This window comes from Calonectris borealis, chromosome 13, assembly GCF_964195595.1.
Source record: "Calonectris borealis chromosome 13, bCalBor7.hap1.2, whole genome shotgun sequence".
NCBI lineage: Eukaryota > Metazoa > Chordata > Aves > Procellariiformes > Procellariidae > Calonectris > Calonectris borealis.
The window spans coordinates 17,175,903-17,199,599 of NC_134324.1; the positions used below are offsets into that span (position 1 = coordinate 17,175,903).

The following is a 23,697-nucleotide window of genomic DNA, read 5'->3' on the forward strand; positions in this document are numbered from 1 at the left end:
CGGTACGAGCGCCCGCGGTGCCGCCGCGCCGGCCGGGGCCGCGCGGGGCCATGGCCACCTGGCGGCGGGACGGCCGGGTGACCGCCCTGCAGCGGCTGGGCTGCGCCGGGCTGGCGGGCGCGCTGAGCCTCAGCCTGACGGCGCCGCTGGAGCTGCTGACGGTGCTGGCGCAGGTGGGCACCTGGCACTGCCGGCGGGGGCTGCGCGGCGCCGGGCGAAGCCTCTGCCGCGCCGAGGGCGTGCGGGCCCTCTGGAAGGGGAACCTCACCGCCTGCCTGCGCCTCTTCCCCTACAGCGCGCTGCAGCTCGCCGCCTCCCGCCGGTAAGCGAGCGGCCCCGGCCCTGGCCCCGGCCGGGACAGGGCTCCGCGGGGAGGGGTGCGCTGTCGCTCCGGCCTTTCGCGTCTATTGCAAAAGAGGAGGGGATGGAAAGTGGAGAGCTTAGTCCGTAGGGGCACTTTAATGTCTCTGCCTCAGCTGGATGGCTAGCGGGTTGTGTGTCCCCTCTCCTCAAAGACACGTACCCTGGCTAATAACTTCATTTATTTAGTTTATTGAGTGAGTAGCAACTCTTAGGGCCTGCTTGATGCGCCAGCAACTGCTTATAAAGTCATATGTGTTCTTCAAATGATGGAGGGTTGATAGTCTGGTAAATCTCTTCTGCTCAGCCAGATTCCTTTAGAAATGAAGTTACGGTGCTACCTACAAATGTGACTGCGACATCTTTTTTTTGCAACCAATTTATTGTATTCATTTATACGCTTTTAAGTATTTATATTGTCTGTATCAAAGAAAATAACAACAAAATCATGATTCAAATCTTTTACCCTATTATGCAGCAGTTGTTATGCAAATTTGATTGGTTTTGAACTCGATATGTGACATTATTTGTTTTAAGATCTTGCTTTTGATAACACACAGACATTAAATTAAAGTAAACGCTGGAAGGACTGCAGCAGGATCAACACGGAGCCGTGCTGACTGAGCTCTGCTGACCTGCGCTCTTTCCTAGGATTCCGTTTTGCTGCCAGTATCTTGTAGCCTTTGAAAGGAGTGCCTGACTGTTTGCACGCACCAGCATGTTTTGCCACTTTGAGGGTTGGGTTTCTTTCCTTCTTTTTTTTTATTCAGGTCAGCTGTGTGCATGGTATGCACTTGACATTTCCGCCCAGCTGGGCGATGGGTTATTCCAGTTTGTGGGCCGTGCTGGGTGGGGAGAAGCATGGGCTCAGCCCGCGCTGGCCAATCCGGCCCGCTGCGGCTCTGGCCCGGGCTGACGCTGCGCAGCCTGCTGGGGCTTGTCATTCATCGGACTGAGCAAGAGTCATCCTCCCAGCTCTGCCTGCGCCTTTCAGGAAATGATGGACGGAGCGACCCTGGAATCGGGCAGCTTTGTTGCGTCCTTCTGCTTGTAACGCATGCGGTGGTCAAACACGGGTTAGGATAATGGCAGTGGGAAGGCAGAAACAGTGATTTAAATGTAATTTAAAGTTCCCAGAAGAGTCAGTGTGTTGCACCGGTATAAACCAGTTGATTTTGAGCAAAATAACTAACTTCATTGTTTGTTCAGCTTGAAACAGTGTATTCCCTTTGCAAGGCTGTAGTTTGTCTCTAGTTTGCACAGGGTGTTCTTTGAATTACAAGGGGAAGTAGGCTACCAGGAAATTAAATAAAAGCTGCCTACACATATTTCTTGATACGTTATTTGAGGATTTTTTAATGTATTTTCTAGTGAAAGAATAGTATTATATAAAGGCAAGAAACACAAAAAGAGAAATGTTTCATGGTAACTTAAGTAAATAGTAATGCCAATTGCAAAGGACCTGGGCTGAGCACAGTCAGCAGCCCCAGGAACAGCGGTGCGGGGGAGCTGGCTGGGGAAGGGGGGGGTTAGCTGACTCTGTGCTCCATCTGCGGTTACTGTGCACAGGCTCGGTCTTTCCGTGGCAGTTTTAAATGTTATCTGGGTAGTGCCTAGAGACACGCCACCATCCTCCCCACGCATTTGTGCATGCGCAGGAAAATCGGGCTGTGTTGCTTTAGGGACTGTACAAGACACATAGGAAAAAAAGTTTATTCCCTCTTGCTTCTGCTTGGCCGGTCTTTCTGCTCTGGGCTCTCTCCAGGGGATGAGACAAGTAGTTGCAGGGATCTATCATGCAGTAGAAAATGCACGCTCGTGAAAAAACATCAACTGAGCAAGCAGTGACTTGTAAGTCTTTGCAAATTATTTTGTTCTGGGCATGGTAGCACCGTGTAGTTTAAATGTAAAGCTGCTGTTTAGGCGGTTTAGTTTATTAGAATAATAAGTAATTAGAATAATAAGTTTCTTTACCTCCAGCTAAGATTCTCCTCTCCAGTCTTTTTACTTGCTTCTTGCTGCCTCCATTACACTTCTCCCTGATGTAGGAGTGCCCTGCGTACATAGAAAAGTCCTTCTGCGCATCACAAATGCACGAGTTGTAGGTTAGCCTTTAAAACTCTGTGCTTCAATTTCAGAATTTCAAATTTAGGCTTAACCTCCTGAGCATAATAGTGCCTGGACATAAGTCTTCTCTAGAGAAGTATCCCCGTGGACCTTTCTGTCCCAACATAAGCAAGAGAGGAAGGTTCAGTTGTTCTCAGAAGGCCTGTGATGACATTATTTACGTATTTCTTCTTACATGATAACTTTGACTGGGGGGTTGGACCAATGTCTCTAACTGATGATCAGAGAATTTCTTGCAGACATGTTTTAAGTCATGGTCTTTTTCATCCTGTAGATGGAAATACAAATGAGGATTCTGTGGTCAAAAATTACTTTAAAAGTCTTTCGCAAAGCAAACAAGTAAATAGTTTGAACAATTAGTCTCCGTATCTTTGAGGATTTTTTCATTGTTGAATTGGTGCTCTGGATCTCCAGCACGGTACCAAAACTCAAGCTATGTGAGCTTAGTCTGTGCTGAGAACCGTGGTGCAGGTAGAGCTATGCAAGCTGCCTCTAAAAAAGCTCTTGCAGATACTGGAAGTATTTTAGCTCAGTAACACTAAAATCAAAGCAAACTGCATTTACAGAATTGTATATTCCAGTCCCTGACTTAGGTGTTAACTGTAACTTTTGCATGTCTGCACTTCTGTGCAGCGTGGATTTACCCAAAATCTCTTTGGGCTCTTAGGCGTGTTTTTTTGACTCTGCTCCTGTTTGCCCGTTCACATGTTCTGTTTCACAGAGGTTCTGATGCTTGTGTGGTGTTATATATTATAAAGTCTTGGATGAAATACATGTTAAAGTTTCAATTCCTGCTGCTGAAGGAGCTTGTGGGCAGAAGGACAATTACATCGACAATAATCTGCCTTATTTTTTCATGTGTTTTGTTCGTACTGTCATTAATAGTACCTCTTTTATGTGTTGACTCTAGACTTGTTATACTTTTCACGGATGAGTTGGGTCATATTTCCCACTGGAGAGCCATCATGGCAGGAAGTCTGGCTGGCATGGTTGCAACCGTCGTGACTTACCCCACTGACGTAATAAAAACACGGCTCATTGTGCAGAACCGACTGGAACCATCTTACGAAGGAATTCTTCATGCTTTTTACAAAATTTACCATCAAGAAGGACTCCTTGCACTCTACCGTGGCGTTTCACCAGCTATATTAGGTAAAATAATAATGGGGAAAAATCGCCTCATTGCACATTGTTTATTACAGCTATGTAGTGCATTCATTAGCTCAGTTGATTTCAAAAGCAAATAGTTATGTTCTTGTGTAGCAGGTATGTAGATTTACAAGGCACAGCAATACTGATTACTCCTGCTGCAGCTTTATTGCTTCAAATTATGACCAAGTGCATAGCATTTTATGTATGGTTAACTGTTGAACAAAATACTCTTTTCCTTCTTTTATGGATGATCTAGTTGTGCTCGGATACAAGATTTCCACCATTTAACTCTTAAAAAACAATATATATACATATACACACACACACAGTGTTCCTAATTCCTATCTAGGTGTGAGAGTGTTTCCCTAGCTGTTCAGTGAAACCAGTATGAGCAGTAATGTATAACTGATGTGAAAAGTGAAGATTACTCATATTCTCTCTTTACATTAAATGACTCTTTAATTATTTATTTACTCTCCATAGCTTTTAAAAATGCCATTTAACTTTGAGTCCACTTTTTCACAATATGACATTATAAAAATGCATAATAATAATAATGTATAATCTCACTATAAAATTGACGAGAGCATGAAACAAGCAAAAGAGGACAGAAGTATCGCTCGTCAGCTTGATTGAAGAGGCAACTCTGTTTACCTGTACAACTGCTAGTGTTGGGTTGGACTGGAGAAAGAGCTTGTCACAGAAGAGATAACCTGGAGAAAGAGCTAACCTGTCATGAGGCTAACGCAGTTAATAATTCTGACAACATGCACATTTTAATATGTAATTATATGCCCCTATCAGCACATCTAGATGGTACAATATGGGTGTTTGGTGGTACACCAGTGACTAAAAAGTAAAGTTCTTCAAAATACTGATCAGGTTTGAGCAATGTGAGGTGTAAACTGGCAGCGGCTCATCCCATCTGTTTAGGTTATCAGATGAGCAGCTCTTTTTTCTTAGTGTACAGCGTGTTGATATAAACCTCTCTGGTTTGCTTTCTAGGTGCTGTCCCATTTTCTGCGGGCTCATTCTTTGTTTACATCAATCTGGACAAAATCTGGCGAGAACCCATAGTTCATTTCACTCCTCTTCAGAACTTCATAAATGGCTGTGTCGCAGCTGGTGTGGCGCAGACACTTTCTTTCCCCTTTGAGACTGTCAAGAGGAAGATGCAGGTACAGAGCATTTGTGTTACTAGGTCTTTGTTATAGGTGCTTGTTGCAGGAGCTTGGAACAAGACTAGCCAGATGATCATGAATGCCACTTTCTTTCTCTTACCAATAAGCTAGAGGCTTTGTTTTAAGTTGGTTTGGTTTTTTTTTTTTTTGGTTTGGGTTTTTTTTTGGGGGGGTTGGCTTTTTTTTTTTTGGTTTGTTACACTTTTAAGGTGGGTTCAAGTACTATTATGGGATATATGTATACTCTCAGACTCTGTGTCTTTAGCTTTATTTCTTTTTCATAGCAATTCCATCAAATTCTCTCAGTTCAGAATTGGCAAATCTTCTGTCAAATACAGGCATTCAGTCCCCTTGGTGGAAGGCAAGATGAATGAGATCCATGTCATTTTCAGAGCCTGTGTGTCTGCCATTTATGCCTGACCTATGTACTGGCAACCACAAGAAATTTGCACAGTTTAATACAGAAGGTATTAAGTCTGAAGGGTTAGAACAAGTCTCGTTCTTATTTCTGACTCCTCTGGTTAACAAGTGACTTCCCAGTTGCTGGTGCTGCTGCTTTCCCGGAGCATCAGTGACACGAGAGTTACTATGTCAAGTTACTATATCATTTTATATTATGTTGCTGCTCCTTTCTCCTGAAAGTTTAGTAATAATGATTTAAAAAAAAAAAAAACCACAAAACAAAACAACGACCACCCCACAGCTTCCATCTCATTGACGTAATTCATTTGATGAGGTCAGCTTTTCATTAGAACTTCATCAGTAGAGTGACAGTGAATAGCTGTCATTGTCTGGTGGCTCTCTGGCTGTGGCATATGAGTTTGTCCTTTCAGCCCAGTTCATAGGACTGTGTATTTATGGGAAGCTTTTGTGATCTTACAAAAAAAATAGTCATTTGGTGTGGCAGCATTACAGAGATCCCCTTCCACCTCCTCAAGTGATAGTCTGGTTGATAAGTCATAAGCTAGCAAAAGGTCAGTGAAACTGTGAATTCCCCTCTCCTGCTCCCCAGGTTCCCTTTTTCAGACACAGCTCAGATCCAGTGGCACAGAAACCTTCGTTGCTCTCTCTCCATCTCGCAACAGAGGACCTCACCAGGAGAAGTAAAGTCTTTTGTTAGACCAGCTCATGTAGCTGATGTGTCCAGAAGTCAGGCTTTAAGCTGAGCCCTTTCATTGGGTATCTCATAAAATGTCTCAGGTGAGAAAGAGATTCTGAGCATGAAAACTTGATCATTTTTTCCAGTCGTATCAGTGGGTCTAAGAAAAGCAGTTACTCCTTACAAGTCCTCTTTTTCTTTATATCTTTAGGCTCACAGCAATACCCTTGCCTTAAAGAATAAAGAAAAAAAAGGCATTTACTGTGCTGTTTCTCTTTTAATATTTTCTGTCGATACATCAGTTACTTGAACATTCAGTTTTCATAATCAGTTCAAAAGTAACTTTTCAGTTGTAACTGGTGTGATGTTAAGTTCTGTGTCAAGCTATGTCTTGACAGGCAAGTAGAGCAGTGGAACAGGCCCATCTTTCATTTTCCTGCCACTAGGCTGTACTCTTTCACCAAAGGGATGCTTAAAACATCTGATTGGCACTTCTAGAAATAAGAAGGGAACTGGATTTATTGCCTAAATATGTAGGAAGTGGATATGCTAAAAATACTTTGGACGGAAAAAAGGCTCAACAACAGAGAGGTTTTTTTTCCTCATAGATGCATTGCAACAACTGAATAGTGATTTTCCAAGCTTAGAGAAACACCTCCTGTTCAATGATTTATTCCAAAGGCATGGGAGAAGGCAAACGTGTTTCAGAAGAACTAGCTGCCTAGGTGTGAAAGCCCATAATTTGTTTGGTACTGGAAATGACATAAGTCACAGAGGCTTGTCCAGAAAAGAGACCTGTTGAAAAATCACACCCAAGCTGATACTAAGAGCTCAGTGGAACTCATGTAAGGTCATTCAAGAAGTTTGTTTTTCACAGTTAGCACCAGGGTATGGCCCAGCTTTGCAGGGATCAGCTCTGCTTTGTGCTTACTTGCTGGCCTGTTCAGTTTGCAGGGTGGTGCTCAGAAGAGAGAAATGTCTAGGACAGCACTAGAAAAGGTATCATGCAAAGGGACCTAGAAAGGGGGAGAATAAAGAAGGGGGAAAAAGAGCTTGAGACAGTGTTTTGAAGAGAAACAGGGGAGCAGATACTTCTGATCACAGTTTTTCTCAGACATCATATTCTGATCAGCCTCCATTCAGTGATTCACCTTTCTAGCTGATAAAGAGGGGTGCACCAAAGCCTTCAGCTACCCCCAGGCCTGCTGTGAGTGCTCTGCAGTGCATGTAGGGACATGCTGGCTTTGTTTTGAAGCAATAAACACTGGTTTCATGTACGAAGAGGAACCCAGCACATTGCGGAGATCAATATCAGATTCCTCTTCCTTCCCTTCTGTCCCACTGATCTGACAGATGGAGGTAGTATATTGCCAAAGAAGACTTTTCCAGTGAACCTGTTGGTGATGGGGAACCGGGGAGTCGTAGGGCAGTCTCAGGAGCTTCAAAAACTGAGAAACTAGGACACAAGGCTCTTTTCTCTGATTCTGGGGTGGAGTACAAGCCTGAGATCAGAACATCCAGTTCAGATCTTTACCTGACACACTAGGCAGACTTGGAAGAGTTAGCTCCATCCATCTCTTCATCCAGACAACACTTGAATTGTTTGCACAGACTAGAAGATGAATTCTGCTATGGGAGGAAGGACAAGGTGTTACTTTTAATCTCAGTTGTAATAATTTTGTTTCATCCTTTCTCATTTTACCTATCTAAATCCTACACTTCTGACATCGACAGCTTCTGTCACTGACGTCTGTAGGAGTAGGAGCTGACTGTCAGTGAACAATTCTTCCTGTGTGTTTTGGTGGTGACTTATGATGTCAGATTTGCTCTGTAACCATGGCTTCTTCCCCCTCTGCTATTAGAATTATCGTTGTCATGTTTACTTTTTTTTTTTACAAAGATGCTGTGTTTGCTAAATACACTTGAATGTTTTTCTTAAAATAAATGTTAATTAATATGAGTGAGTCTTACTGAATATGTGAGTCCTCTATGTTGTGCTTATCCTAATTTTATTCCTTTGTCTTCCTTTTTTCACTTTGCTCCTGATTGGCATGTTAGAGAATTAAGAGGTACTGTATGCATGTTTCGGCATGGAAATATGGCTTTTGTTGTGCATCTGTAGAAGGGGATTAGTGAAGGAGAGGGTTATTCAAAGGGATGTTCTATATCAAATGCTTTCCTGACTCACTCTTACGCTATATCAGTTTCTGAACAAAAACTTCCTGATCTTTATATCCTTCTGACTGTTATTCTTGGCTTTCCTTCCTTACTTCACAATATTGTGTTCTTTGTTAAATCCAGTATCTAAGCGATATTCAAGTACTGCACTTTTACCTTGCAGACTTGCATACACGAACACTTTTCTTTCTTTTTCTTTTTTTTTTTTTTACCTTAAGCAGGGAAATACCTGCCTATGAATGAGTCTGGGTCTAAGGGAAGCACTGGTAATACGTTTCCACTTCCCCACATCATCTTTTTGCCTATAATGACCTTCATAAGTGCATATTGGACAGACCTCTAGCATTTCAGTAAGGGAAGATGAATTTAGAGCTGTTATATGCCATGCAGAAGATTATTATTAGAATGACACCGATCCCAGGCTATGTGTAGAACTGAAAAACTACAAACATGCAAATGGTCAGCGCAAACCTAATACCCAAGCTTGGCCCTTCCCTCTGTGCACATGACCCTCAGAGTCAGGCTCAGATACCCCTGGCTGGCACTTCTCAGCCTTCGTTCCAAATTGGTCTGTGACTTTGGTAGTTTTGTTAAGCAAAATGGACAAAGATGACCCTAAAGTTTCACAGATACTCCAGTACAGTTACTCCTCACTTGCTTACATGAACAAACTTGGCATGGTTTGCAGAAGCTCAGTCCTGTTCCCATATTTTCATGGTATAATTTGTTTCAATTTCTGTGACTAAAACTTGGCTGAAACTCTCCTTCGCCAGTAAATGCTATTCAGGTATAGCTTTACCATCCAACCTTTGTAATATAGAACAAGCATATTTTTATATACTGCAGAATTCAGCACATTTTTGGTGTTGACTGCGCAGCATCCTCAAGTTGTGGATGTCCTCAAGAGGACATCTCTCTGGGGAAAGCATTGTTCAGTAGTGACCCTCCTGTTTTAAAATACAGGCTTTGAATTCCCTCCGCTGTCGTAAACAAACAGGCTCGCTGTTCTTGGTTAGCGTAGACTGTTGCCATGTATCACCCAAGAAGTGGCCTCCTTTCAGTGACAAAAGTGAATCAGTTCGGCCTCAGCCGCCTATGAATCTGCAGTGTGTTTGGGAGTTTTTTGTTGGGTTTTTTTGGTTCTTTAGAACACAAGATGCCCTGCAAGTGTGAGATCTGTTGTAAATGATATAAATGCTATGAGTTCTTAGTAACCTGGAGAAAACTAAGCAGTCATTCCCTTTGTGAGGTAGCCCGTTTAAAGTAAATGCCATCCTCTGCCCTGTTGGCACATTTCTAGTCTGAAGTCAGCTAAAGGAGATACTGAAGTCTCTCTTTAGCAGTAGTACTGTTATTTAAGTATTTATTTAAAAACAGTCCCCTAACTATGTTCCTTGCATGGTAAAAGTCAGTCTAGCAAGAGCCCAGTGGCTGGGTTATAAACAAAGCTTTGGAAAAGAAAATGATAAATGTTTGTTAGAAAAGCACCTTCTGGCTGCTAAAATGAGGAGACAGTGCTCCTGCGTTCCTTAAACATGAATAACTTGCAAAGAGTGCTCTGTCATTGGAGACGGTCACTGGTGCTGGCATGGCAGCCTTTGAAAGCTCTGAAGCTGTGGTGTCCCTGCTGTTTGTGAGATCTGTGTTCTTGTCAGCTGGGAATATGAAAGTTATTGGAGTCATGACCCGGTTTAAAAATAAGAAATCCCTTTTGGGTCATGTGGTTCACACGACATCTCAAAAGCGTACGTGTTCTGAGACCCTTTAATAATGAACGGCATGAGAGCCTGAGCCTTGAAAATTTTCAGAAATGGAGCCATTTGACCACACAGAGTGGCAAACTCCATAGTGTGGAAGCAATAAGGAGCGATATTACTGCTTTTAGTCTGATTTCCTGTGGAAGTAAGGCTTAAATGGTTGCTAGCTGTCTGTCCTTGCCCCCAATAACTTTTGATCCTGCTGACCAACTTCAAGTAAACTTGACAGAGGAGTGGAGGTTTCAGAGATACTAACTTCCTTCAAGTTTTGTGAAAACAAGTGCACAGATAGAGACAAAACTCCAAAAATATTTCAGCTGAGGGGGAGGCTGCAGTTCTTACTTTTCTTACATCTCCCTGTGATCTCATGCTGCCCTTCTTGCTGCGGGGGTTCAGGCATCAGCCAGCACCCCACGCCCTGGGTATACTTGAACTTGGGACCAGCCTGGCTCCTCTGATTATTAGCAAATAGGTAATAGACGTCAGATTCCAGTTTTGGTAAAATCCCTTCCTTCCTTCTCGTTTTCCCTATGTCTAAATGCTTTGAGCTACCAGCTTTTTTTGTTGTTTTGTGGATGTTGCTATAAAGATATTTTATACCACCTTCTCTGAGGCTGTTGCAGAATAGTGCCCTACTGCTTTGGGAAGTGCTTGGTCCAGTAAATGGTTGAGACAATGCCTGAAAAAAGCTACTGAGCGTAACATGGGCTTTGTCTTCTGTAACAGCCTGGATCAGCTTTTGTGCATCTGAACAAACCTCAGAAGCATTTCTCTTAGATCCCCAGACTTCTACAGGAGAGAATCATGAAGACTGACTGCCTGTGAGGTTGAAACACTGAACAGTGCCAGTGGAAAAACTGGGTAAGAGGGAAAAATCATAAATCAGGAATCAGAAGCAGGACTGGGCTGATTTAACAGTCAGGTCTGCCTTGTGACATCTCGTGCTACGTCTAGTGGTCTTTAACCCTGTTCATCCAAGGAGCTGTGGTGTGATAAGTGTGTAATACTCACTCTGAGGTGGATTACAGCAGTAGCTTAGCACTGCAGCACAGTGGTCTGCCAAAGAAAACTGGAAAACACACTGTACCCATTTGAAATGCAGGAGGCCTGAGGGAGGGCAGAATGCAATTCTCTCCAAATTATTTTCCCAGACACTGAAGTGGCCGCCACGCTCCCAGTCCTGGATTTGGTAGTGCCAGCTGAGCGTGGCCGCCGGCCTGTTACAGCCTCCGCAGCTCTGTGATCAGTGTGGTATGAGCAAGAGCTCTCTAATCTGCTTTGGGGCAAATCAGATGGGTTAACTCAGCCCACCTTTTTAAACTCGGTAAGCTCACCCAGCTGATGGGGCCTGACACGGGTTAGGGCACGCTGCTGTGCGCACACAACTATTATAGCCATAATTTTCAGCGGGGAGACAGTAATGTCTCCAGAGTTACCCCTAACATGAGTACTCCTGCATAAGTTGTACAGGAGAGCCTTGTATCCATTTGTCTGTGCTTAGAATGATGTGCCTGTGACATGTAAGGTGGTTAATTATGCAAAATACTCCATAAACAGGAACTAAAACTTTGTGGACACTCTCTTCTTTTGTATCTGATTTATTTTTATTTGGTGTAATTCCTTACCTCATCCACATAAGGCCAATGGAAGTATGTCCTCTGGAAAGACCCAGTCCCGTAAAACGTTAATTTTCTCCTCAGTTCCTACACAGACAGCACGAGATGCTGCAGCACGAGATGCTGCGTTGCTGCATTGCTATTCATTGTGTGAAGTGTGGGACCGAGCTAGTCTGCCTAAGGGTTTGCACCATTAAATAAACCAGTGCTAATGTGCATGAAAATGGTGCACCCATTTGTAAGGATTGAGCTGAACTATCGTGAGGCATTCGGAAACCACCCGGAGGTGTCCATGCAAAGGGTTTGTACTGCCTTGAGAAAAAACACCTCTATACTCCATATCAAAGATTCCTTCATACTGCAAGTGTTAAAAGCAGGGAAAGCTTAGGTTCAGTAGCAAAGGAGGGATTCTGCAACAAGCCGTGAAGCCTCAGGGTACAACAGGCCTGGCGATAATGTATTTAAAGCTAAGAGTCGAACTTGAGCAAGCAGTAAACTGTTTTGCTCATTCGGTTTCAGAAAGGCGAGATGATTTGGCCCCAGTTCAGGTTACAGAGGAAAGGACAACGTGTTCCTAGAGTGCAGGAAGGTGGAGGTCAGCTGCTCTGCTGTGCTGCTCTGGAACCGGTTGCCTCCTGCTGGCTTGTCATCGTTTACCTTCCTCCATGCCTGAATGCCTTTGGTGGACTTCAGCCAGAGGAAGGTCAGCATTACCAAACCACTGACACAGAAAAGACAGTGACTACCGAGTAAGGCTGTCCTCCAGGAGAAAGGATTGATTAGCCCAAGAGAATGCATGCTTTCTCCCCCAATATTAATACTTATTTACATTTTAATTCTTTCTTATTTGCATGGAATTAAATACTCTTTAAAGCATTCAGCCTTCTCTTGAGTGAAATTTCTGTTGACTGTAGTGGCATTAGCTTGAATGACAACTGCTATCTTTGTGCTTCAGTTTCCTTTGAACTACAGTTACGCTTGCCCGTTGCATGTGTTCTTATTGACCCAGACTGCAAAGACGACTTATTTTAGCTTCCAGATTAAGAGTGGGAACTCTTGAGCTGTGTTATAAAGTGCCTTCCTGTGCTTTTTTTTTTTTTAATTGATCAGAAGTGTAGGACACCTGAATCTGTTAAAAATATATAAATAACAAGCAATTTTACTGTATCTACCATCAGGATAGCAAACCACCTATGGCAGCTATTCACTGTTAGTTGATCTTTCATACTCTGTGCCAACAGTACTGCATACTCAAAAAATAAATAAATAGCAAATCTTTGTGCCAACAAACTTTATAAACAGAGAAGGGGGGAAAAACGTACATGAATTGAGAGGGAAGTATTTCCAAATACTCTCTGATACATGTAAATTCAGATGGTTGCAAACCAAAGTGTCCTAAAGCGCAAGTGGGAATTTTGTATCTGCAGAGCTCTGGGCACAGGCTGAAGTGGCCTAACCACCGCGCCTGCCATCTCCTGACCCGGTGGTCTCTGCTTGGTCCCCGTGTGGCTGCTGTGAGCCTTGGAAAGATTCAGGTGATTGATCTTTTGATGGGCACGGTTCCCACTGCAGCTGCGGTGAACTACGTCCGTCCTTCAAGCCTAAGAGGAAGAGAGGAGGAGGAGAGGGGCTGAGGGAGGTCATTGAAGGGGAAATCTTTATACAGGTCTCTGAGATTAGTTCCCAAAATGTTGTTCCGGCAGTCACCTCGTGATGCAGACAATGGGAGAGAGGGTGTCTGAAGAGTCTTCAGGTAATAATTAACTTTAACAATTAACTTGAGTTTTGTCATGACACTTCACCCTTATTTATATGTTTTGTTTATATAAAAAAATGTGAGTGCAGGGAGTTTGGGTGTTTATTCTTATACATCTCTCTTTCTCTTTGGTGTAGATTGTTGAAATAGAACAGATTTAGAATAGAACGCTAACTTTGGGGATGTATCACAGTGACTTAGTAGACTTGGTGGCCTCTGGATACTAAAAGACTCTGTGAAAGAGCAGATGGAGCCAATTCTGCCTTTGATGTGCTTTAATCATTTAGAGAACCTATCGTCCATCAGAGGTAAAAGGATTAGCCACTTAGCCCCGCTACTACTATGACTAACAACTTGGCACTCTTATCAGCGCAGTGAGCTGTACTGTATCTCCAGCCTTCTGCAGAATGAGACAGCCGCAACTGGGGGGAAGGAAGTCTTTAAAAACGTTCATAACAAACAGGTTTCCATGCAGCAGCCCGTAGTGACAAGGAGTGTCGAAAGAAAGGAATTCAAGCTGCTTTGAGGTGCATGGCGTGAAACATCTCTGTCATAAACCTGATCTTTTTGGTATGAGATTAGCTGTTTGATTTGTACGTGATAGGGTTCTGCAAAAAAGGTAGAGAAACGAGTTTGATCTGTTTGGTTACTTCCATTTTCTGCCTCTGGTGCCATAGGGCGGTTGTGAGGATTGCAGTGTTGTAGACATGCCTAGATGATGCAGAACCACCCAAAACCCACAGCTATTTTTTTCATTAAAAACAGTGCCAAATGAAATGCCTTCCTAATTTTTTTTCTTTTATAATACATTTTAATTTTGTTTAGCTGTTTCCCAAATACAGAAGTTTTAACTACACACTGATACAGTGTTTAGTTTTCCTTTTGCAGTAGGTGATTCTGAGATTCTGTGGACAATTCTTATTTAAATACTGTGTCTAGGGTCCTAGAAACATACTGCTCTTGTAAAGCAGAAAGACTGGCAAAGCGTACTTCACCCCACAGACTGAAATCTTGAAAATGGCTGTAACTGTGGTGAATGTTACTATAAATAAGCTTTCAGTAAATCTCTTAAGAGCTCAATGTCTGCGGGCAAATTAGAAATCTGGGGATTTGACTTACCTGTTCCTTTTTAACTGTCTTCTGGATGTGTTTACTGGGTGCAGAATCTTAATGAAACCTGCAGTGTGCTTGTCGCCCGTCTTGGTGTTGTAGGCAGGAGGACTGTAATCAAAACCCTTTGATATGTGCTTTTGCAGTGGATACAGTAACGAAGGGGATTAAGTCAAACTCATATAGTTAATTCTGGCAGGTCATGCCCTGCCTACCACAAAGGAACTTAGGGGAATCGCATGTTAACAGCATTCCTGCTTTCCTGAAGCGTTTTAGAAACCTGTTCCTCCTCACTGCTTGGCTGCCTATAACTTCCTGTACCAAAAAAGCTCATGGAAACTGGCTGACAGTCCGGAAAGCAGAACAGGGTTTTGAATCCAGCTCTCCTACGACTGCTGTTGCATTTTTAAGGATACTTACATCATTTGAGTGCTCTTCTAAGCATCCTTGGTGCTAATATCACCATTCTTAGTAGAACTGGTCCCTGAAGTCTCAGCTGTAGCACTCAGCATCTTCTACAGTACAGTCATGAGAGTCTTTGTGCAGGAGTTTCTCAAGTACTGTGGATTAAGGCTTGAAAAGTTATTTCTCTCTTTCCCACTGCTGGATTTAGCTATTGCTTTTTAAACCCTTACACCCCTTAAGTAACAGAACCACGCAGACAGCTAAGCTTCCTTGTAGCAAATGAGCGTAAGTAACATATGCATGACCCTTGGCTACCAGCCTAGCTCTGTTACCTTGAGCTACCTGCAAAGGCAGGGCTGGTAATACCCTAAAATCACAGCAGTTAAATCCCATAATGTCTGCCTCTCTGAGTCCTAAAACAGGAGCTGTGGAAGCTTGCACCACAGTTAGGAATTATGGAAACAGCTGTAGCCCCATGGAGTTAGCAAGGCCAATGTAGACACAAAGGGGATGAACAATTAGAACAGTTGAAATACTTTCTCCCCCACAAATGTGATCCCTGTCTTACAAATCAGCTACACTGTTGAGAAGGGTCAGGTCAGAGAGAAGCAAATGCTTCTGTTCTCTCTTCCTTGAAGTGTAAAAGACCATGGATTAAATCTTCAGCCCTACTCTTGTCTGGGGTAAAAGAGCCAGGACATATAAAGGGGATCCAGAAGATAACAAATCAGAATGTGGAAGTCTATTGCCTTCTTTCTCAGTGCAGACAGCTGCGTTCCCAAAATCACCTCCCAAAGCTCTGTCAAAAGGAAACTATGTGGTGTTACCTGTTACCTGCCATCAGAAGTATTTCACATGCATTTCAATCATGCACAAAAAAAGTGAGAAAAAAATCATGAGATATGATTTTTTGTAGATAAAGAAAACTATGCAGTTCATGTGTGGGGTGATTAGGGGTTTTTTGTTAGCTTCTAAATTTTAGCAGTAGATTTGCCAGTAATGCATGGGGATGCAACAGCATTAAAACTATTTGATTAGCAACTTCTCTTACACACCTGGAGTATGAGTTTTGATCTGTTTCCATTTCCAGCATCTAAGTTGCCAAGTATTTGAAACGCTATAGCTGAGGCATCTAGAAAATGTCATCACCACTTGTCGGTTTATAAGAGGCTTGTCATAGGCTTAGCAGCTCTGAGAAGCTGTAGGTTAGTCTGGCCAAGAAGGGAAAAAATGCTACACCGCATGGTGTTTCAGATCAATGAGGGGATAACGATAGCTGTATTCGCCAATCAGTTAACTGATTTTTATCAAACTTCTGCCCTGTGGTGATCAGCTTGCTTGCGCAAGTAATTAACCTGTGTCCTGGTTAATTGAAACACTCCTGACTGAGAAGTGTCACTTGCCATGTGTTTGAGTGAAACCCTGATTTGCCGATGCAAAATAAACCCATGACTGCATGTGCACGGATGGGTGAGGATGGGATTATTCAAGGTCAGGTTATCCTGTCTGTGCTAACACGGTAGGAGATTAATGAAGGAAGGATTTTGCTGTTAAAAATGACCCACTACGCTTCCTCCATGTGAACAGACGCTGTCTATACTGCAGTTGGAAATGTAGCTGCAGTCCAGCAGGATGCTCCCAAGCTAACTTTAATCAATCCGGATCAACTGACTATGTACCAAAGATACGGGAGCACAGGCACCAACTGCTCACCTATTGCCCTTGGTGGGCTTGTACAGCCTGGGCTGAAATCCCTGTTCTGTTTCTGCTGTGCTGTTGCTACTCAACCCGTAGTGCAGTTCACCCTTCTCATTGCAGTGTGGCCACAGCCTCAGCAGCCAGAGTGAAGTCAGCGTGCTCTTCTTTTTGATCAGAATTACAGGAAGCCCCAAGCTTCCCTCTCGTAGGTGCTCCACTGCCAGTGATGTGAAATACCTCTCCCCAGACCTGAGCAGCTGGCAGATGTGGGGCTGATGCGTTACGTGGCTCTGGTTCAGATGGTTTGTCTTCACAAGGGTGGGATTTATTTCTAGTAGTGACATGGCACAAAAGGAAGCGCTGTGTGAAATTACTGCTCTCTTTCTCTTTTGTACCTATCAGAGAGTGAATTCTCTCCCTTTTTAGTTTGTATTTCAAGGCAAAATAGCTGATTCTTTTGGGTTGACGGAAGAATCCAGATCAGTCTGTTGAAACCTGGCATTAAGTGTTCCTTATGTACCAGAATGGAGAAAATAATTAATTGCTTTGGTTTTCCTTTGCTCCTTCTAAATCCCCCTGGGTGTCTCTTGAACAGGCCCAGAGTCCTTGGCTTCCCCACTATGGAGCAGTTGATGTCCATTTTACTGGCATGGCTGATTGTTTCCGGCAAACTGTGAAGAACAAAGGTGTGCTCGGACTTTGGAGTGGACTTACACCCAGTCTGCTCAAGGTGAGGTTTTGCTTTCATCCCAAAGACTATCCTGAAGTAATCAAGACACACTTTTGGACAGTTGGGGTTATAAAGCTTATGACGTGCCTCCGTACTTATTAGCAGCTTATAGATGACAGAGTCCGTGACAGAACAGGTATAACCTCAGGCAGGTTATAAACCAGCTTTGGAACGTGGTTTGGTCATATTTCCCCAAATGTAAGCTTGGCTTCTAGGTGTCACTACTTACAAGTTCATTTGAATGTCCTTAGAGAAGGGAGTGCTGCTAACGCACAAGCCAGGCTATGGATGGGTGATCCACTTACGACAGCTAAACAAGTCCTACTTCTCAGCTGAGCTCCAGTAATTTGACATGTTGTACCAAGCTGTAAAGAAAATTGCGCTTGTATAATCCACTTCTCCAGAAGTCAAAAGTAGTACTTTCGACCAGCTATTTAATGCATGCGTATCAGTTACTACAGCCCTTGCTGAGTTGAAAGCATGAAATAAACAGAACATAATTTAGTTTACATAAATACATTTTATAGTACTACAGGTCAGCTAAGGAGTTGTAATTGAGTGACAACGTGATTGATTGCGATGGCCTGCCTGTGCCTGGCCCTGCCTTGGCTGTTATAAAGCCATGTGGCACCAGAGCTGCTGATTCTGCGTGGGGCAAAAGAAGAAAATTGTTCAGTCACTCTGCTGTATGTAGAATAAATCCCACATTTCCTACCGGGATTTGCTGAGGTTGCTTAGGATTTGCTTAGGTATTTGACAAGTTGTGATAATCTATAGGCTAGCACAGACCTTGTTCCTCACAATATTGTCATAATTAGTTATGTACCAATAATAAACTCCTACTTTTGGCATGCTGCAGGTGCCAGCCTAGTTTGAAGCGAGACTCTGATTTTATATAAATGAGCACAGCTCTATTAGCAGATCAGATCAGATTTAAAGTCCTAGAAGTTTCCTTTTTTAAAATATCTAAGCTAAGAATGCTACGAGTGAGTCTAATATTGCTTTTTTATCTTATGTTGCTTTTTTTTCTTATTTTATCAGATTGTCCCATACTTCGGTGTTATGTTTAGCACCTTTGAATTCTGCAAGCGGGTCTGTCTGTACAGAAATGGTTATATTGAATCTCCTTTAAATTACAAGCTAACTCCTGGCGTGGACCAGAGTTTACAGCCACAAGAACTGAGAGAATTAAAGCTCCTCCGAAGGGAAAATTTTGAGTCAAGGAAATCAGCTCTTGAAAACTGACATTAGAGTGTCCATTGCAGATATACACACTGCCTTTCTTAAGGAACTTCGCAAGAAGGACATTCTGAACTACAGGTACCAGCGTCTCAGCGGATTGCATGGTTTTAGTACTGAGACACCAGTGCCAGGAATGAATAAATCTTGTATCTTATTTGCTGAATGGATATAAACAGTATGAATAGCAAGCATATACTGAAAAGGAGAGATGCAACTAGTTTGAGAACACTATGCTATTGGAACTTGAAATTACAGTATTCTAGGTGCTTTTTAATACTGAATAGCCATTTTGAGATAAAACTACTTGCAGAAAGGTGAAAGAACTGAGATAAGAGTATAAATTGTATCTTCAAAAATATTAAGAAAATTCAAATGGATTTTTTTAAAGTAATCTGAGACCTAGTCAGCCAAAAATGATAAACAGTCTAGAATACATACAACAGAATTTCTACTGAAATCTCTTTTTTTAGTGGTACTGTGTGGACGTGGCATTCTGTGAATGCAGAATTAGTCTCAGTTCAGTCACACTCCAGAATCCACTCTTCAGTTTTTGAGACTTACTTGAGAATAATAATTTTGTATGAATCTTTGGCATAAAGATGAAAATATGCTGCTGCAATTGTGCTTTTGCTGAGAGAGAATTGTAATGTGCAAAATGAACTGTAATACACTGGAATGACAATCTTGCAAACTTAAGTGCATACTAGAAAATCTTCCCCCTTTCTCCTGTGTTATTACCGCATGTATGTGAATTATTTTAGGCTTTGAAAAATAGTTTTTCTGAAGTTCTCTAACTGAAATATTTCCTGAAAAATGCAGTTCTTAAATGTGTTCAGAGCCACAGCCTTGTCATGTTGTTTTGGTTTTCTTAAAGCTCTATTTTTATATTAAAGTACTTTTTAGTTCCTGTGCACAGACCCAGGCCTACTGTGCTGCTCAGAACTTGCCAGCAGAATAGCACTGTGCACACAACCTGTGATTTTTGCACTTTAACTGCTGTGATCCAGGAGCCACAGATAGCTTCTGTAGATAGGAACCTCTCTGCAAGACCACTAGGTTATTGCTAGTGCCAATGCAATTGACAGGCCTCTGACCAGTCTAGGGAGCTTTTGGACAGTAAAAGATCATCTTGGTATTATACCCGAGCACCTGCGGTATTGCTCCGCTTCCTTTGTAGAAGTACAGCTATGGAACAGCCCCATCCTGGTGCTTTCTGATGGAAAACCTTAAACCCCGTGTCCACGTGGGAAGGCGGCTCTGCCCTCTGCGGCATGTCCCGCCAGCCTCGGGCTGTGGCAACATGTGAATCACAGCAGCTCGGTAAGGCGTGTGCACACCAGCTATGCTCTGCCCTAGCTGCAGCAGCCTGGGCTCAGCACAGGATTTGCCTGCTGGTTTACACAACTTTTTGTATGTGCTTTTGTACCGTTTATGTCCCTGCTGGGTGGAAGTAAGTCAATCTCAGAAAGTGCTTTGTTAGGCCAGGTCACAGCAGGATGAGGCAATGGCAGATCGATGCAGGAACAGTCTGTGACTATGGAAAGATTTGCGGAAAGATTTGGGATAATTGTAAGGCCTGCCTTGCACCTAGAACTCAACGTTGATGTACCTCACAGCTGAGGTCTTGCAGTATCTCTCTTAATGAGCTTGCTCAGTTCTGCTGCAGTGGTGCTTCATACTGTTTTTCTCAGAGAAGAAATGCGGCATTGATAGCAAAAATTAAGATGGTAGAGAGCAAATCTAGTGGCTCGTGCATCACACTGAGGCTGTAAGTGCTTTTGGCTTTCTAATCAACCTGCCTAGTGAACATGTTTCTCCGTGCCTCAGTTTCTCCATCTGCACAGTGCAGGTAGTAATACCGAGACTTACTTGAGATGTGTGAATAAGGAGATGTGACTTGTGAGCATGTTGGGGAGGAACGAATTTCTAAAGAGTGCCCTTACCTTGTCCAAGCATACCTGTATGTTTTTTACTAATGTTGTATTTCTAAATAGATTTTAAAGATTGAGTGATGGGTGCATATCAATGTCTGATCAGCTCTTCAACCTGGGAAGAGTCAAGTGAGTCAAAAAGTTACCTCTAACTTGTTTTCTGATACGCTAATAACACCTTTGTATTGTAATGTACTCCTACGACCTGTAAATCACTTACTAACCTTTTATCAGCCAAGCCTCTACTTTGCGTAATTACATCTGTGCATGAGAAATCCCCCAAAAGGTAACACTAAAATATTTAAGACAGCACCGAAACAAAGTGCTTCCGCAGTGGATCACGAACATGTAAAATGGTGTATGACCATGAAGAACCAGCTAATAGCAAGGCTGGATCGCAGAGACAACTCTTAGGTAGGTGAACTCAAGCCACATTGGGTGCACAGAGGTGGTAGGTGGTAGGTAGCGGGGTGTACGTCTGTCTGAGCATCTCATCACAGCTGAGCTCGGCGCGGTGGCTGAGGTAGGGAATCCATACGGTACTCGGAGCTCTGTGGCTCCCGGGGCATGGCGTACGCAGGCGGATGGTAACGGCTCTGAGGGGGGGTCTCAGCTGCGGTGCAGTGAGGTCGGGCTGTCGGGCCTGATCCTGTACACCTCTGAGGATGGAACAGGCTCCGAGCCTCCCCCGTTCCTGCCTAACCCGCACTCGCGCTGCCTGCCCGGCTGCCTTCTGCATTGCCTTCGGGATGGCACCCGGATGGGGCAGCGGGGCTGGGGGGACGCGGGCACGGAGGGCCCCGCCACCGCCACGTGGGCTGCCCGTGAGGGCCGAGCGTGGCCGGGCCGCTCTGACCCTGTTCCCGCCGGCGCGGCGGGAGGGGCTGGCGGGGTGCCCGCCGCCCCGGGGATGCTGGCTGGACCGCGGGGATGCGGCGGTGCGCGCCCCACGGGGGATGCTGGGCTGCCTGTGACCCCCGCGGACCCCCAGTGTGTGCCCCCCGCGGGGGGCTGGTCCCCCCTCCCTGCCCGGGGACGCCGGCCATGTGCCCCCGGGGGGTGCCGCGGCCGCCCCCTCCCTCTGCGGCGGCCACGCCCCCCTCCCGCAGCCAATGGGCGAGCGGGGCGCGGCGCACCCCCGCCCACGTGTCCGCCCGCCCCTATATAAGCGGCCATTTCAGCCGCCCCCCTCCTCCCCCCCGCAGCGCCGCCTCCCGCCTCGCCTCGCCCGGCCTCACCTCGCCCGCCGCCTCCCGCCATGACCGATGCGGCCGTGTCCTTCGCCAAGGATTTCCTCGCCGGCGGGGTGGCGGCCGCCATCTCCAAGACCGCCGTCGCCCCCATCGAGAGGGTCAAGCTGCTGCTGCAGGTGAGCGCCGGGGCCGGGGCCGCCCCAAGGTCGCCGCAAGGAGAGGGGGGGCGGCGGCGGCGGGCCAGGGGGTCGCGGGGGAGCGGCGCTGACGGCGACGTCTCGGCCCCCGCAGGTGCAGCACGCCAGCAAGCAGATCGCCACCGACAAGCAGTACAAGGGCATCATCGACTGCGTGGTGCGCATCCCCCGGGAGCAGGGCGTCCTCTCCTTCTGGCGCGGCAACCTGGCCAATGTGATCCGGTACTTCCCCACCCAGGCCCTCAACTTCGCCTTCAAGGATAAGTACAAGCAGATCTTCCTGGGCGGCGTGGACAAGCGAACCCAGTTCTGGCGGTACTTCGCCGGTAACCTGGCGTCCGGAGGTGCCGCCGGCGCTACCTCCCTGTGCTTCGTCTACCCCCTTGACTTTGCCCGAACCCGCCTGGCAGCGGATGTGGGTAAAGCCGGGGCTGACCGGGAGTTCAGCGGGCTCGGTGACTGCCTGGTCAAAATCTTCCGGTCGGATGGCCTCAGGGGCCTCTACCAGGGCTTCAATGTCTCTGTCCAGGGCATCATCATCTACAGAGCCGCCTACTTTGGCATCTACGACACCGCGAAGGGTAGGTTGACCAAAATGGCACCAAACGGGAGATGCCGGCCTGCGGCAGGCCTGTAGGGTGTTTCGGCAGATGCTGGTGGCTCACCTGCCGTTCTCGTCAAAACCTCTCTCCCGCAGGCATGCTTCCGGACCCAAAGAACACCCACATCGTTGTCAGCTGGATGATCGCTCAGACCGTCACCGCTGTCGCCGGTTTGACCTCCTACCCTTTTGATACGGTTCGTCGTCGCATGATGATGCAGTCTGGCCGTAAAGGAAGTAAGTTTCTACCTCCTTGTGTATGATTGTATTCAGGTATCCCTGAATCAAAAGTTGGTGGTGGAGCTGAGGTGAAGGCAGAGTGATATCCTCACCTCTTGTCAACAGCGGGGTGTGAGAGGGGCTGCAGAAGCGGATGTCAGGCGGGGGCACGGACGGGTCAGTCTCTGCAGCACGCCTGTAAGGTGACGTGCACAAGTCGGATATCTGTCAGTGGGCAGGAACAGCAGAACTTGCCCAAGGATGTTGCAAACTAGTGTCTCTGGGCCAAGAAGAGACATCCCTGGTAGCAGGCACGGCCTGGCTGACTGTGCAATAGCTTTTGGGTCTGGAAGTGTTGGTGTCAAAGCAAACAGTAGCTGCTTTCTGCTCGAACCGGTCCTTCCAGTGTCTCCTAGGGGTAATGCAGCAGTAGCGTATCTCCTGGGTGATCTTGTCCTCTGATGCGCTAATACTGGAAAAAGTCAGTCAAGAAATGGGATGCACTTGAGGTGATGAAGCTGGCAGATACATTAGGCCATTTCTGATCTGGATGTCGGGGATCTGATTCCTAACGCTGTCTGTCTCCCGCAGCTGACATAATGTACACTGGCACTATTGACTGCTGGCGGAAGATTGCCCGGGACGAGGGCTCCAAGGCATTTTTCAAAGGTGCATGGTCGAATGTACTCCGAGGAATGGGTGGTGCTTTTGTCTTAGTCTTGTATGACGAAATCAAGAAGTACACATAAGTTGTTTCCTGTTGTGAACTGGCATGTTGTTATATGTAGTCTATGACCGTTCATGGACTTGTTTGAAAACCGTCTGGTTACTAAACAGTGACAGCTGATGTTTATACAGGTTGGCATGGGGCAGGGGTGACTGCCTGCCCTGTCTTTATCAAGTTATTCCCCCTGACAGGACTTGCCATGGTTTCTATTTCAGTCACTCCTGCTTAAAGAGTATAAAGAAATAAAAATCTGAAACCAAGTTTCCTCATCTCATGTTTGTTCTTGCAGCAGCTGCAGCATGAGGAGGGTGGGGATCTCTGCAGTGATTGTAGAGAAGGAGGAAGACAAACCACCTCCATCCTGCACGCCTTGCTACCTGCTAACTACCTGTGGCCTCCGGCAGGTAAACACAGTGCA

At 45.2% G+C, this 23,697-nt stretch overlaps 2 protein-coding genes across 3 annotated transcripts; both read left to right on the forward strand.

The window, feature by feature from the left end:
* Positions 1 to 18,465, forward strand: SLC25A43 (solute carrier family 25 member 43). Its single transcript, XM_075162329.1, has 5 exons — positions 1 to 322; positions 3,398 to 3,639; positions 4,645 to 4,817; positions 17,035 to 17,169; positions 18,211 to 18,465. The coding sequence occupies exons 1-5, from the start codon at positions 51 to 53 to the stop codon at positions 18,412 to 18,414; spliced, it is 1,026 nt and encodes a 341-aa protein (XP_075018430.1). The 5' UTR covers positions 1 to 50; the 3' UTR covers positions 18,415 to 18,465.
* SLC25A5 (solute carrier family 25 member 5) lies at positions 18,384 to 23,539 on the forward strand. Of its 2 annotated transcripts, XM_075162331.1 has the most exons (6): positions 18,384 to 18,489; positions 20,406 to 20,471; positions 21,548 to 21,711; positions 21,827 to 22,313; positions 22,430 to 22,570; positions 23,144 to 23,539. In XM_075162331.1, exons 2-6 carry the CDS (start codon positions 20,423 to 20,425, stop codon positions 23,299 to 23,301), a joined length of 999 nt encoding a protein of 332 aa, XP_075018432.1. In that variant the 5' UTR covers positions 18,384 to 18,489; positions 20,406 to 20,422; the 3' UTR covers positions 23,302 to 23,539. The 2 variants fall into 2 exon arrangements, with proteins under 2 accessions (XP_075018432.1, XP_075018431.1); XM_075162330.1 differs by lacking the exons at positions 18,384 to 18,489; positions 20,406 to 20,471 and adding an exon at positions 20,678 to 20,756.
* The last annotated feature ends 158 nt before the right edge of the window (positions 23,540 to 23,697 follow it).